This window comes from Oryctolagus cuniculus, chromosome 17, assembly GCF_964237555.1.
Source record: "Oryctolagus cuniculus chromosome 17, mOryCun1.1, whole genome shotgun sequence".
In the NCBI taxonomy this organism is placed as follows: domain Eukaryota; kingdom Metazoa; phylum Chordata; class Mammalia; order Lagomorpha; family Leporidae; genus Oryctolagus; species Oryctolagus cuniculus.
The window spans coordinates 48,372,686-48,387,730 of NC_091448.1; the positions used below are offsets into that span (position 1 = coordinate 48,372,686).

General features: G+C 47.3%; 1 protein-coding gene across 10 annotated transcripts in view; it reads left to right on the forward strand.

Moving 5' to 3' along the window:
• Nucleotides 1-15,045, forward strand: part of RAP1GAP2 (RAP1 GTPase activating protein 2) — a 217,574-nt gene that overhangs the window by 160,081 nt on the left and 42,448 nt on the right. For all 10 annotated transcript variants that reach the window (XR_007911239.2, XM_051824520.2, XM_051824524.2 and 7 more), the window contains one exon: nt 14,270-14,348. Coding sequence is in view for 9 of the 10 variants with exons in the window: in XM_051824520.2 (XP_051680480.1) it covers nt 14,270-14,348 (79 nt within the window). In the remaining variant the exon portion in view is untranslated. The remainder of the gene's footprint in view (nt 1-14,269; nt 14,349-15,045) is intronic.

Consider the following 15,045-nt stretch of genomic DNA (forward strand, 5'->3'; position numbering starts at 1 on the left):
AGACACAGCAGCTCTGAGAAGGAGAGAGAAAGCAAAGTGGGCTTGGTATGGCTCATGAGGCTGAAACATGATGCTAGGTCCTGGGAAAAAATTTTCCAAAATGCGCAGCCTATGGCATTCATACAGCCAGAAATGGTGGAGCCCTAAGTGTCTGACAAGTGTGCCAGGTCCCCTGGGACAGGGTGAGGGTCACAGTGGGGGTTCTGATCTACAGCTGAAGCTAGGCCACTTCTTCCTGTTTTGTGACCTCCTCAATGGCAGGGACTCAAACTGGTTTCTGTTTGGTTCGACTCTCATTTTTGCAAAACTTTCTTTGTACTGGGAACTGTGTTAGGGGCTGGAGGTAGCATGGTGGCTGAGAACTCCACCCTTGTTCCCTGAGGCGTATGCTCTAGTGAGAGAGAAGAACAGAGAATTCTAAACTGTGTCACAGGTGTTATTTTAGCGATAGGCACAGGTGCAGGGGGAGCACAAAGGAGTTTGTGTCTGGTTTATCTCTGACCCTGGTGCTGGAGAAGGCAGGAAGGTCAAGTCCGGTGCTTTGCCGGGCACTGCCAACCTGTGCAGCTCTCAGTCTACGTTTGTTGAGTCTCATTAGAACTTCTTGAAGGTATTTGGAGAAGAGCAATGCATTTTTCTTGGTCTAAGTTTTGAGATAAATATGAGAGGGAGCAAAGTCACAGTGCCCAGCTTCGGGAGAGGTTGTGGGGGGAGGTTGGCTGGAGCAAGTTGTCATCACCCATCCAATCTTGGTTTGCTTCTTATTAAGAAAGGAAGCAATTTTCTTTACAGTGGTTTGCCTGGACAGAAATCATATTTGCAAGGCATGGAAGAGTCAATTAAGTAGCTGGAGCCAATTTTCCCAGGAGGTAATACTTAGATTCCCATCTCCAAATAGGATTTTCTAGCGAGGTGAACCTCTGCAAAGAAAATTGCTTTCTTTCCTAATAACCATCAGACTGTGATTGGGTGGGATTTCTGAGCACAAGGATTGGAGTCGCTTTCTCCTAATACTGTGTCCTATTTGAAATGTTGCATCGGAGCAGGTGCTGGGCCCACGGCACACACTGATCTTCTCTGGGGGGATAATCTGTGAGACCGTGAGGACTACAATGCAGGTGATATTGAGACTTGAATTCCAGTTCCTCTTAGAAAGCAAGGCGGTGTGGGGATACGTGAGACTGGAGCGTCTGGAAGAATCGATGCTCTGTAGGAGTGAGAGTGAGCCCTAGAGTGGTCAGAGGGCTTTCCGTCTAGAACCACTTTGTTGTTTTGGGTCAACAGCATTGGAAATCCATTCCCCAGGGAGCCCAAGGGCACTCTGAAATGTGGCTGTCCCAGTGAGAGCCAGCGGGTAGGTGGCAGAGGGGAGCCGTGCACCAGCCGGGAAGTTGGACAGTCACATCTTGTGCTCAGAGCAGCTGCCAGGCCACACTGGACGCCAGGCATGAAAAGCTGGCTCCCTGGCTTACTTAGCAGCTTGACTGGACACAAAGAAGGAATTATCCAGAGATGAAGTTCCTCTGCTGGCAGTGACCACTGGCCCGGCTTCTTCCTCATTCCCCAGGGGCTTCTGGGCTATTTAAGTGATGTCACACATTTCTAACAAGTAGCTCTCAGCCTAAAATCTGAGAAGAGCATTCTAGCACCCTCTGTGTGGGCCATGGGAGCTGCCAAGAAGAACTTACCCACAAATAACACGTCTATGTAGGTATCTCCTTTTTAAAAGGTTGGATACAAAGAAGAAAATAAATAAAAAGCTCTTGTGTCTGTAGAAGAAAAATTCCACATCTAAAAAACCATAAACTAGATAGAAAAAAACCCAGAGTTTCGAAAAGGATTTACTATAGAAATCTAGGTAAAATTGAGATATTCACCAACCTTGTAGTTTTTTTTTTTTCTTGCTAAAGACTTACTTTATTTATTTGAAAGAGTTACAAAGAGACATGGAGAGTCACAGAGAGAGAGAGAGACAGAGAGAGGGAGAGAGAGAGAGGAGAATCAGTCTTCCCTCTACTGATTCATTCCCCAAATTGACTGCAACAGTTGGAGCTGAGCCAGGTTGAAACAGGAGCCTGGAACATCATCTGGGACTCTCATGTAGGTGGAAGGGGCCCAAGTGCTTGGGCCATCTTCTGCTGCTTTCCCAGGCACATTAGCAGGGAGCTGATTGGAAGTGGAGCAGCTGGGACTTGAACTGGTGCTCCAGTGGGATGTCAGCGTATCACAGGCAGCGGCTTAACCCTCTGTCTCACTATGCTGGCCCCTAACTTTGTACTTTTTTACAGAAAAACTAAACTAGAAAAACTAAGCACTATAGAAGAAAAGACGAAGGCAAAATAAGAAAACTAAAGATGTATAAAAGAGTTTGAATGGTATGAGAAGCAGTAAGGAGTTAGTCATATGGAGAATACGCTGAAGGGCTCGCAGCATTCAGAGGAAAACACAGCTTGACATGATGAGCGAGATGATGAAATGTGGAGGTAGTGGCAGGAATCAGGCACGTGGATGGCTGAGGTTCTCAGGCTCCCTGAAGACCTAAATCTGCTGATCAAAATGATTGACGCAGTGATGGACGGGATCAGGGAGAGGAAACCGACAGCTGGACACATTTGATGAAAACTCAGTAGTTCATAGATGGATATCTGGTAGAATGTAGGTATTCCAAATAGTAAAGGAAGACAGCCCTCCCGCACACATATAGAAAAAGAAAGTAAAGGAATCATAGCTAGATCAACGTGATAGAAGTAAGTATAAGTAAATATGTAACGATAATAAATGTAATGAGTCAAATTCTATTATTAAATAGCGAATATTCCATGTGGGGTTATTCTTCAACCTCCCCCACTATCTATTTATATTTTGTTAAAGGAGTAACTCAGAATACTTAAGTGTTGAGAAAAAGTTATAGGCCGGCGCCGCGGCTCACTAGGCTAATCCTCTGCCTTGCGGCGCCGGCACACCGGGTTCTAGTCCCGGTCGGGGCGCTGGATTCTGTCCCGGTTGCCCCTCTTCCAGGCCAGCTCTCTGCTGTGGCCCAGGAAGGCAGTGGAGGATGGCCCAAGTGCTTGGGCCCTGCACCCCATGGGAGACCAGGATAAGCACCTGGCTCCTGCCTTTGGATCAGCATGGTGTGCCGGCCGCGGCGGCCATTGGAGAGTGACCCAACGGCAAAGGAAGACCTTTCTCTCTGTCTCTCTGTCTCTCTCTCTCACTGTCCACTCTGCCTGTCAAAAATTAAAAAAAAAAAAATTGAGAAAAAGTTATAGCAATCGAATGGGAAAATAAAGGAGGCTTGGTAATATTAACATAGAAAGTAGAAGTTAAGGCAATAAAGCAATTATTGTGATAAAGAGAGCTTGTGTCCATTCATAAAATGTAAATTCACAAGGAAGGTAGCTCATGAACTGTTGTCAATAATACACATTATAGGGGCCGGCGCCGCAGCTCACTAGGCTAATCCTCTACCTTGTGGCACAGGCACACTGGGTTCTCGTCCCGGTCGGGGCTCCGGATTCTGTCCTGGTTGCCCCTCTTCCAGGCCAGCTCTCTGCTGTGGCCAGGGAGTGCAGTGGAGGATGGCCCAAGTACTTGGGCCCTGCACCCCATGGGAGACCAGGAGAAGTACCTGGCTCCTGGCTTCGGATCAGCGCGGTGCGCCGGCCGCAGCATGCCGGCCGTGGCAGCCATTGGAGGGTGAACCAACGGCAAAGGAAGGCCTTTCTCTCTGTCTCCCTCTCTCTCACTGTCCACTCTGCCTGTCAAAAATAAAAAAATAAAAAAATAAATAAACCTTTAAAAAAATAATGCACATTATAGGGTTACACATACACAGGTATATAATGATTAAAATATACAGAAATTCACAGAATGCAATTCTTTTCTTTCTTTTTTTTTTTTTTAGATTTGTTTTATTTATTTAAAAGAGTTATAGAGAGAGGAAGAGACAGAGAGTGAGTTCTTCCATCCTCTGGTTTACTCCCCCAGATGGCTGCAATGGCCGGAGCTGAGCTGATCTGAAGCCAGGAGCCAGGAGCTTCCTCCGGGTCTCCCAAGTGGGTGCAGGAGTCCAAGGACTTGGGCCATCTTCCACTGCTTTCCCAGGCCATAGCAGAGAGCTGGATCAGAAGTGGAACAGCCGGAACTTGAACCGGCACCCATATGGGATGTCAGCACTACAGGCCAGGGCTTTAACCTGCTGCAACACCACACTGGCTCCCTCAGGAGGCAATTCTATGTAAAGTTTAGCGCAAGTCTCATCACTTGGCAGGTCACTACTAGGGTGAAGAGTGAAAAGGCATGGATTATCTCAACGGCATTTGTGTCAGTTAGATACGTTTATCTTTGTACGTATTTATTCCTGTATCTAATTGTCAGACTTTGATTCTCTAACAGATTTGTGTTCAAGTACCTATGGAATATTTACATACATTGATTACATAATAGACCAGTGACTTTCTGTGGACTGCTGTATCAGAATCATCTTAAAAAACAAACAGAGCAAAGCAAAATGAAGAAAAAATAACAAAAATCTCACAGCCAAAATCCTGTCTCCCAAGACCCAACCCAACCATCTGAAACACACACACACACACACACACACACACAAATATAAATATAAAAGACACTTAAATAATGTAGTTTTTTTCTCTTTTTTTATTTTTAATTTTTTTTTGACAGGCAGAGTGGACAGTTAGAGAGAGAGAGACAGAGAGAAAGGTCTTCCTTTGCCGTTGGTTCACCCTCCAATGGCCGCCACGGCCGGAGCGCTGCGGCCGGCTCACTGCGCTGATCCGATGGCAGGAGCCAGGAGCCAGGTGCTTCTCCTGGTCTCCCATGGGGTGCAGGGCCCAAGCACCTGGGCCATCCTCCACTGCACTCCCTGGCCACAGCAGAGAGCTGGCCTGGAAGGGGGGCAACCAGGACAGAAACCAGCACCCTGACCGCAGGCGGAGGATTAGCCTAGTGAGCCACAGCGCTGGCAGTTTTTTTCTCTTTACTTCCATAGCAGTCTATAGAATACACTGTTCTGTAACTTGCTTCTTTTCACAAACTATGTTAGAGATTTTTCCATGTTAGTACACAGAGTTTCTTAACTTCTTGTACTGGTTGATAGTATTGCATTGTGTGGATGTGAGATAGCATCGTCAGTGGACCCCCTTTGAAGGACAGTTGTCAATCTTCTGGTCTCACAGTGCTTCAGTGAATAACCCTGTCCAGATGTCAGTTTGTACAGGTTAAGACAGCTTCTCCAAGCTGAGACAGCTGGGTCAGGACATACACGCATGCCCTTTGGAGGGGCTATATGAACTTGACCTTTCCCCAGCAGTGTTTGAGAGCTGTTATTTTTTCCAAAGCCTCTTCCACAGAAGATACCGTCCAGCACTTGGATTTATGCCAATCTGATGACAGGTGCACACAGTATTTTCCTGCAGTTTAAATTTATAGTAATCTTAGGAATCGGGTTGGGTCTCTCCATATGTTTAAGGTCCACTTGCCTTTATCTGCTGTGAAGTATGTGCTTATAAGCGTTACTCCTTTTTTGGATTGTTGTTTGAAGTTTCTTTTTTTCTTTTTTTAATTTTGTAGATAATTCTTGCTAGCAGGTAATATAGGAACTTTCGAACCATGAAGGAAAACTAAACAAATTTAATAAAGCAAAAATTCTTCTGGATTATTCATTTATAATTTGAAATTTTTTAAAAAGATTTATTTATTTTTTACTTGAGAGTCAGAGTTACACATAGAGAGGAGAGGCAGAGAGAGAGAGAGAGAGAGAGAGAGGTCTTCCATCCGCTGGTTCACTCCCCAATTGGCTGCAATGGTTGGAGCTGCGCTGATCCGAAGCCAGGAGCTTCCTCTGGGTCTCCCACGTTTGGGCCATCTTCTGCTGCTTTCCCAGGCCATAGCAGAGAGCTGGATCGGAAGTGGAGCAGCAGGGACTTGAACTGGTGCCCATATGGGATGCCGGCACTGCAGGTGGCAGCTTTACCCGCTACGCCATAGTGCCGGCCCCATGAACAAAGTTTAAAGCAAAAATAAATACATTGGGGATAAGAAGAACATGAAACCTGAAAAATAAATCGGAGCTTTTTCTGGGAGAAAAATCAACAAAGTAGGTAACTAGCTAGTTAATAATAGATAAAAATAAAAACATAAAATTAGGCATGAAAAGTCATGTAACCTCAGATGTAAAGAAGATTGAATAGTTACTAGTAGATTCTGTGTTTGGCTCATGTTATTAAGTTGGAAACTTTTTTTGAAACAGATAACCTGGGGCCAGTGCCATGGCGCACTAGGTTAATCCTCCGCCTGTGGCGCTGGCATCCCATATGGGTGCCGGTTCTAGTCCCGGCTGCTCCTCTTCCAGTCCAGCTCTCTGCTGTGGCCTGGGAGGGCAGTGGAGGATGGCCCGGGTGCTTGGGCCCCTGCCCCACATGGGAGACCAGGAGGAAGCACCTGGCTCCTGGCTTTGGATTGGTGCAGCTCCCTCCGTCATGGCCATTTGGGGGGTGAACCAATGGAAGGAAGACCTTTCTCTCTGTCTCTCTCTCTCACTGTCTGTAACTCTGCCTGTCAAATAAATAAATAAAAATCTTAAAAAAAAATTTAAAAAAAGAAACAGATAACTTTTTTGGGAAAGTATACATTATCAGTTATCACTCAAGGGGAGGTACAAACCTGAACAGACCAGTAACTATGTAGCACATTGAAAAAGTTCTCAAAGAATTATGTTTGTAGATCTAGGTGGTTTTATAGGTAGGTGTTTTAAACTTTAAAGGAACAGATTGTTATTTAACATATTCAAAAGAAAAGAAAGTATGGAAAACATCACAATTAATTTAAAAATGTTTTAAAAATCCAAATGAAAAGAAAAAAAAGAAAAAAATCAGGGCCAATATTCCCTATGACTATAGAAGTGAATGTTCTAAACAATTATCAGCCCTAGAACTGGACTCCAAGCAGACCATTACAGATACTTCACTATAGCCACGAGAGAGTTCAAGGCTGGTTAATATTAGGAGATATATTCATCCAGTGTATGTTTTTTTTTTTTTTTTTTTTTTTTTTTTTTTTTGACAGGCAGAGTGGACAGTGAGAGAGAGACAGAGAGAGAAAGGTCTTCCTTTGCCGTTGGTTCACCCTCCAATGGCCGCCGCTGCAGCCGGCGCACCGCGCTGATCCTGGCAGGAGCCAGGAGCCAGGTGCTTTTCCTGGTCTCCCATGGGGTGCAGGGCCCAAGCACCTGGGCCATCCTCCACTGCACTCCCTGGCCATAGCAGAGAGCTGGCCTGGAAGAGGGGCTACTGGGACAGAATCCGGTGCCCCGACCGGGACTAGAACCCGGTGTGCCGGCGCCGCAAGGTGGAGGATTAGCCTATTGAGCCACGGCGCCGGCTCCCAGTGTATGTTTTGAAAAAGAATTTTTTTTAAAGATTTATTTAAAGAGAGTTAGAGGGAGAGAGAGAGAGACAGAAATCTTCCATCCACTGGTTCATTCCCTAGATGACCACAACAGCCTGGGCTGGTCCAGGCAAGAACCAGGAACCAGGCCTTTTTTCCAGGTCTCCCATGTGGGTAGCAGGGGCCCAAGGACTTGGGCCATTGTCTGCTGCTTTCCCAGGCACATTAACAGGGAGCTGGATCGGAAATGGAGCAGCTGGGACACAAACCGGTGCTCATATGGGATGCTGGCTCTACCTGCTGCATCACAACGCTGGTCCCCATTCACTGTTTCTTTAACCAAGGCTTAATATGTTCCAGACTTTGTGGTGGGGGTACTGTGAGCTTTTCTTGTTACGTGGCCATAGAAAGCGTTCAGTATGTTTAAGATGCTCTTATTCCTGTGGTTAACTTCACTCCACGTGATCTGATGGGCATGGTCCGTCATGGGCTAGTGAGGGTGCTGCAGAGAGCATGTGTCTGAGTGTGTGTCGAGTGGAGGTCGGTCACAGGCAGACGATGGTCAGGGGCTTGGATTCTATCCTAAGGGCAATGGGACATCTGCTGAAGGGAGAATGTCCTGATTAGATTTGCACTGCAGAGCCATCGCCCTGGCTAGACTGAGAAGAGTGGTTTGGAGACAAGACGAAGACGGAAGCAGAAAGGTGAGCCCTGCCAGGAGGCTGCCGTGATGAGCCAGGTGCTGATCCAGGCTGCCAGACCGCCTCAGAGCTGCGCAAACAAGCCACGGTGGGAACTGAACCCGCGCAGGGAATAGAGAAGAATGGGTGGCAAATTCCCAAACACCTGGGAAAACTGATGTTAAGAAAGGTCAGAATGTCAACAAATGAGAGACTGATTCACTGGCAATGAAATGCAAATAATGATACACTTTCAAAATGGCTTAAATATATTAAGATCTTAAAGAGGTAGAGGGGCCAGCCTTGTGGCATAGCAGGTTAAGCTGCCATCTGAAGCGGTGGCATTCCATATGGGCACCATTCGAGTCCCAGTTGCTCCCATTCTGATCCAGCTCTCTGCTAATGCAGAGAATTTTATAGATGTTATCCATTCCTTATTTCTTTTTTTAAAGATTCTATTTATTCAAAAGGCAGAGTTGCAGAGAGGAAGAGACAGAGAGAGAGAGAGAGAGAGAGAGAGAGAGATCTTCTATCCACTGGTTCATTTCCCAGTTGGCTGTAGCACCCAGAGCTGGGCCAATCTGAAGCCAGGAGCCAGGAACCAGGAGCATCCTCTGGGTCTCCCATTGTGGATGCAGGGGCCCAAGGACTTGGGCTATCCTCCACTGCTTTTCCAGGCACATTAGCATGGAGCTGGATTGGAAGTGGAGCAGCTGGGACTTGAATTGGCACCCATATAGGATACTGCGCTGCAGGCTGGGGCTTTAATGCACTGTGCCACAGCACTGGCCCCAGGAAAACTATTAGAATCATCGGATACTAAATAAGATTGTTGTTGAAGTAAACTTAGCTCGTGGGATAAATCTAGTCTGGTCACAGAGTGAACTTGTGAATAAGAAAATAGTCCCAAAGAATTCATCCAGAATGCAACACAGATAAAGAGATTAGGCCCTAGCTTTTGTCTCAGAGGAGTCAGAAAGAAAGACTAGGGAGGCAGATATCCACAGGTAATAGCTCAGAGCATTTCAGAACTGAAGAAAGCACGCACCGTGCTGCTAAGCACAATTTTAAAGGAAAACAATACTTCTAGACATGCTGAGTGATGCATCAGAAATCAGAGATTATGGATTTTTGGAAGCTACCTGAGGATAAAGACAGAGTATCTCTAGGTTAATGGCATCTGGACTGACAGCAGGTTTCTCCTTAACCATGTAGTTGTTGGATGACAATGGAACAGCATCTCTAGAGAAAAAGCCAGCCAGCAAGCAAGCCTCTTACCCTGAAATTCCATGTCCAGAACCTTCTGCAAAGACAAAATAAAACTGTTTTCAGACATTAAAAAAAAAAAATGAAGGGAGTGTGCCTCTCACGGACTGTCCCTGAAAGCATGTTCTCCAGCCAGAAGAAAAGCTAACCCAGAAGAAAAGATGTAATTAAAAAGTAACAGGAAATTGGTGAACTATGTGGATAAATTTAATGAATGGAAAAAGTAATTTTTGGTGTATTTTTCAAGCAGCATAGGTAGCATACTTTACTGTTTGTCTTTTTCTAATCTCAGGAAACTGGTAATGATTTTTGAGTTTGTTGGAAAAATCAAATATGTATATTAGAAGATACAGGAATATAATTTTTTTAAAAAAGATTTATTTATGGTGCTGGCGCTGTGGCATAGCAGGTAAAGCCACCTCCTGCAGTGACAGCATCTCATATGGGTGCTGGCTTGAATCCTGGCTGCTCCACTTCTGATCCAGCTCTCTGCTATGGCCTGGGAAAGCAGTAGAAGATGGCCCAAGTCCTTGGGACCCTGCCCTCATGTGGGAGACCCAGAAGAAACTCCTGGCTCCTGGCTTTGGATTGGTGCAGCTCTGGCTGTTGCAGTCATCTGGGGAGTGAACCAGCGGATGGAAGACACCTCCCTCTCTCTCTCTCTCTCTCTCTCTCCCTGCCTCTGCCTCTCTGTAACTCTGCCTTTCAAATAAATAAATAAATCTTTAAAAAAATATGGGGGAGGGGAAGGAGGAGAGGAGAGAGAGAGAGAGAGAGAGCGCGCGCGCGAGAGAGAGAGCATACTAGGGAGTGAGCAGCTTGCATCTGCTAGTTCACTCCCCAAATGGCTGCAATGGCTGGAGCTGGACCAGGCTAAAGCCAGGAATGTGGAATAGCATCTGGGTTTCTCACACTGGTGCAGGGGCCCAAACACTTGGGCCATCTTCTGCCACTTTCCCAGGCACATTAGCAGGGAGCTGGATCAGAAGTGGAGCAGCTGGGACTTGAACCAGTTCTGAGATTTTGATGTCTTGAGCACGGGCTTAACCCATTGTGCACAATGCCTGTCCCTAGAAATCTGATCTATATCCCACAGACTAGTAGAGAGGTGGAAAGAATAATAATAATAAAAGCAAATCAAAACCCTATAGCTTTGTTCAACTGAGGAGAGGAAAGGGGCAAACAAAAAAGGAAAGAAAATGTGGGAGAGAAAATGTAAAGTGCTAGATGAGAATTATCCCGGGTCTGTGTCATGGTGCTAGCTGCTGCCTGTGATGCTGGCATCCCACCCTGCAGCGCCAGTCTGCGGGTGGCTCTGCTTCCGGCCCACCTGCAAAGCAGCAGATATGGCCCAAGTGCTGGGGCTCCTGCCGTCCACGTGGGAGACCAGGATGGAATTCCAGGCTCCTGGCTTCAGCCTGGCCTAGCCCTAGTCATTGTGCTTTTTGGGGGGTGAACCAGGGGATGGAATATTCGTTCTCTCTCTCTTTCTCTCTGTTTCTCCCTTCTATTCTATTATTCTGCCTTCCAAGTAAATAGGTGAATCTTACAAAAAAAGAGTTCCAACTATACTAATAATTGCAATAAATATAAATAGCTTAAATGTGCCCACTAAAATATCAAACTACCAGATTAATTTAAAAAGAAAAATTTAACCCTACTCATTAGAGACATACCTAAAGAAAAAATGAGGGAGCTGGTGCTGTGGCGCAGCAGGTTAATGCCCTGGCCTGAAGCGCCGGCATCCCATATGGGTGCCGGTTCTAGTCCTGGCTGCTCCACTTCCAGTCCAGCTCTCTGCTATGGCCTGGGAAAGCAGTAGAAGATGGCCCAAATCCTTGGGCCCTGCACCTGCATGGGAGACCCGGAAGAAGCTCCTGACTCCTGTCTTCGGATTGGCACAGCTCCGACCATTGCAACCAACTGGGTAGTGAACCAGCGGATGGAAGACCTCTCTCTCTCTCTCTCTGCCTCTCCTCTCTCTGTGTAACTCTGACTTTCAGATAAATAAATAAATCTTAAAAAAAGGAAAAATGAGATGAGAAGATTTAAAATAAAAGAAGGAACAAGATTTGGGAAAACAATAATTGAGAAAGCAGGTAAAGCAATTTTTTTTAAAATTTTATTTATTTATTTATTTATTTTGACAGGCAGAGTGGACAGTGAGAGAGAGAGACAGAGAGAAAGGTCTTCCTTTTGCCGTTGGTTCACCCTCCAATGGCCGCCGCGGCTGGCGCGCTGCGGCCGGCGCACCGCGCTGATCCGATGGCAGGAGCCAGGAGCCAGGTGCTTTTCCTGGTCTCCCATGGGGTGCAGGGCCCAAGCACCTGGGCCATCCTCCACTGCACTCCCTGGCCACAGCAGAGAGCTGGCCTGGAAGAGGGACAGCCGGGACAGAATCCGGCGCCCCAACTGGGACTAGAACCCGGTGTGCCGGTGCCGCAAGGTGGAGGATTAGCCTAGTGAGCCGCGGTGCCGGCCGGTAAAGCAATATTAACATCAGTAAAAACAGAATTGGGAAAAAGCATTAATAAAGGGAGGGCTCTTGTAACTTGGGAATAATTCTTTCCCACTCTTGATGTTTTCCGTCATGTGGAGGAAGCACTTTCATGCGACCCCCCTGGCTCCCCTCACCTGCTCTGATTGGTGCATTTGGGAGCAAGAACCTGGGGAGCCAGTTCTGCCCCTGTTTCTTCTGGGGCCCACCTGCCCTCAGAGTGCTCTCTGCTCCCCGGTACTGGAAGTGTCAGCTGAGCAGCCCCATGGGATGGGCTTGCCCCAGGAGTGCGTTTGTCTCATTCTGGAGTTTAGGTAGAAAGAAGGGTTTTATCTTCATGCTGTGTTATCTATTCCCCCTTGGTCTTTATCAGTAACAGAGGAGTTAATTTGGGTCACAACAGCCTCACTCTTTGCATTTTGTTTGTTTCTGAATTTGTTCAGAACAGGGCAGGGAAATTGCCTTTTGCTGGGTGTCCTGCACGTGATGCAAAGAGTGTGGTCCACCCAGCTCTAGTCATGAACTTGTACTTGGCAGCACAGCTTAAGGAAAGGCAGACAGAGCCTCTGGTTAGCAGGAGATCTTGGCAAGCTGTCCTAGAAAGCAATGAGTTACATGGCCACAGAATTATGAGGACAGAGAGGATTTGCACAGTACAGTTAACGGATCTGATCTTAAAACCCTTCGCAAGGCTCGTGGAAAATGGAATTGACAGATAAGTTTATTTTGGTGCAAAAAAAGAGCTTGAAATCCATGATTGTGTTTTATTAATTCATGTTTCCCAAGACTCCTCATGTATCTATGCTCTCAACCAAAGAAAGCAACACATTAAAGACCAAAATAGGAACATCCAGGTAGTAGGACAACACATTTTAAATAATATCATGTTGGTTATGTTCCCTGAGTATGACAAATTGTAAATCAACAACTAAAATACTAAAGGAGAAAACCCTTCAGGTTTGGAAAATTTCAAAAACCGTTTTAAATAACTCATGGACTAACGAGGACATCACAAAAGAACTGACAAAATATTTAGAACTTAATGGCAGCGAAAACACTAGCTATCAAAATGTGTGGGATGCAGAGAAAGTAGTACTTAGAGCAAGAGAGGGAAGAAGGGGGAAGGAGGGAGAGAGGGAAGGGGGAAGGGGGGAGGAAGGGAGGGAGGGAGATATCTGAATGCACTTGTGAAAAAGAAGAAAGAGTCTGAGTGAGTGAGCAGGTCGAGACGTTGGAAAAAGAACAGAAAATCCCTGAAGAGAGTAGCAGGAAGGAGATTGCAAAGATAAGGAGCTGGAGAAGCTGGGAGCAGAGAGATGAGCGACACAGCCAGAGCCGGCTCCCTGGAGAGGCGCCTGATGTTGGTACATCTTCAGCGAAGACTCAGGAAAACAGAGAAAAGATACAGAAAAAGAGGGATGGGGACTCAACCACAAATGGGGATGAGGTTCTCCTAAGAGGACTCCAGCAACTTTCCATCAGTGTGTTTGCTGTGATAGAAGAACGTAAGCTACTACCATGGACTCAATAAGGAGTAGAAAACCAGAGAGCTGTGCCCTCCTGTGAGGAGGCGGCAGTGCCTGGCTGTGCCAGGCGGTTTCAGCAGCCGGTATCAGACAAGCTGTCTCGGAGGATGGGCTGCTGCCCAGTGACTTGACACCCAGTGGAATGACACCTTGGTATCAAAACCTGGCGCTGGAAGTATGAGAAAACAGGAAAACAGGCCAGCATTGCATTTGAGCGAGGCTGTGAAAATCTAAGTAAATTATTAACAAATTAAATTCAGGAGACTAAAAACAATATAAGCAAATAGAGTTCCACTGTGGAGTGAAAAGGTGGTGGCACAGGAAGGGGACACACCAGGTTCCCGGATTCAGAACCGTGTGGTGGCCTCCGCGGATGCAGGAAGACATTCGGTGAAATCCCACGCTTCCACGATGTGCTAAGGGAATCAGGGCACAGGCTAAATTTAGAGTCGTATGGTGCGTCCCTTATAAAGCCAATCCCATCTCATTTATTTTGGGAGGAAATCCAGATTTTCAGATGTTACATTTTCTTCTTATAAGGCTCGACTGCACGTCAGACCCAAATATATTCAGAAGCTGTGCCCAGTTCTTTGGGAGAATTCAGAACACATGGAAACCAAAGCTCACAGTGGCTTTGAAGGTGGCGTTTTATGCTGCCTGTATTTTGGGGGCAGACACTTGACCGGACCCCTTCTTCAAGTGCCCGCCCACTTGGGTGTCTAAGTGGTCCACCTGCCCTGCCTTTCACGGCACACAGCACGTGGGTTGGGTGTAGTGACTAGGGCTAGTGCCAGACAGACCTGAAGCAGGCATTCCTGTCTTGCGTGAGCTCAGCCACTGTCCTCGTTGAGGGTTCCTTGTGAATTCTCCTTCTCTGTCCCCACCCCTGTGTACAGGTCCAAGCTGAAGACAGTGCATGAGCGGATCCCCTTGGCTGGGCTGAGCAAGCTGCCCAGCGTCCCTCAGATCGCAAAGGTAAAAGGCCATCCTGAGGGCAGGTGCTCCCTGGTCAGCCCGGGGCTGGCCTGTGGGTCGAGGCACAGCCTTGTCCTGGGGAGGGTGAGGCTGCTGCATCGGGGTGTGAGTTGGGGATGGTGTTGGCAGCTGCCTCCGTCTCCCAACACCCTCACTGCCGAGGTATAATCTGTGGTCTCTCCCCCTAAGGAGCTGACAGCTTGTTTAGGAGACAAGAGAGGCAGGAAGATAGGGCTGGGTCTGGCAGGTGCTGTAGCCTTGGGGGTGGAGGTTGACAGAGAGCCTTCAGGCAGGGAGGAAACTGAGCCAGGCCAAAGGAGGAGCTGGACTGAGCCTTCCCTCAAGTAAGGAGCCACCAGCGGGTGGCAGGGCCCTTGTTACTGTCTGGGGATACTGGGAGCTGAGGAACCTGAGCAGCGAAGTGTCCTGAGAAGGCTGGGGCTGGGTTGGACACTTGCTTTGGGAGCGGGGGTGCTGGCAGAGCTGTGCCGAGTCCCTTTGGTCAGGGCTGGGTGGCTTTTCATTGTCTTCAGGTCAGAACGGAGCCAAGTCTCAGGCTTGTCTGTGTCCCTCCCCTCACCGTAGCATGAAACCCCAGACAGGTCCCCTGAGTGGGCACAGAAGAGCGAGCAGCAGGGACAGACCGAAGCCAGGGCCCCTGTCCCCGTGTGCCTTGCCTCCCCCTCTGCCCCATGCT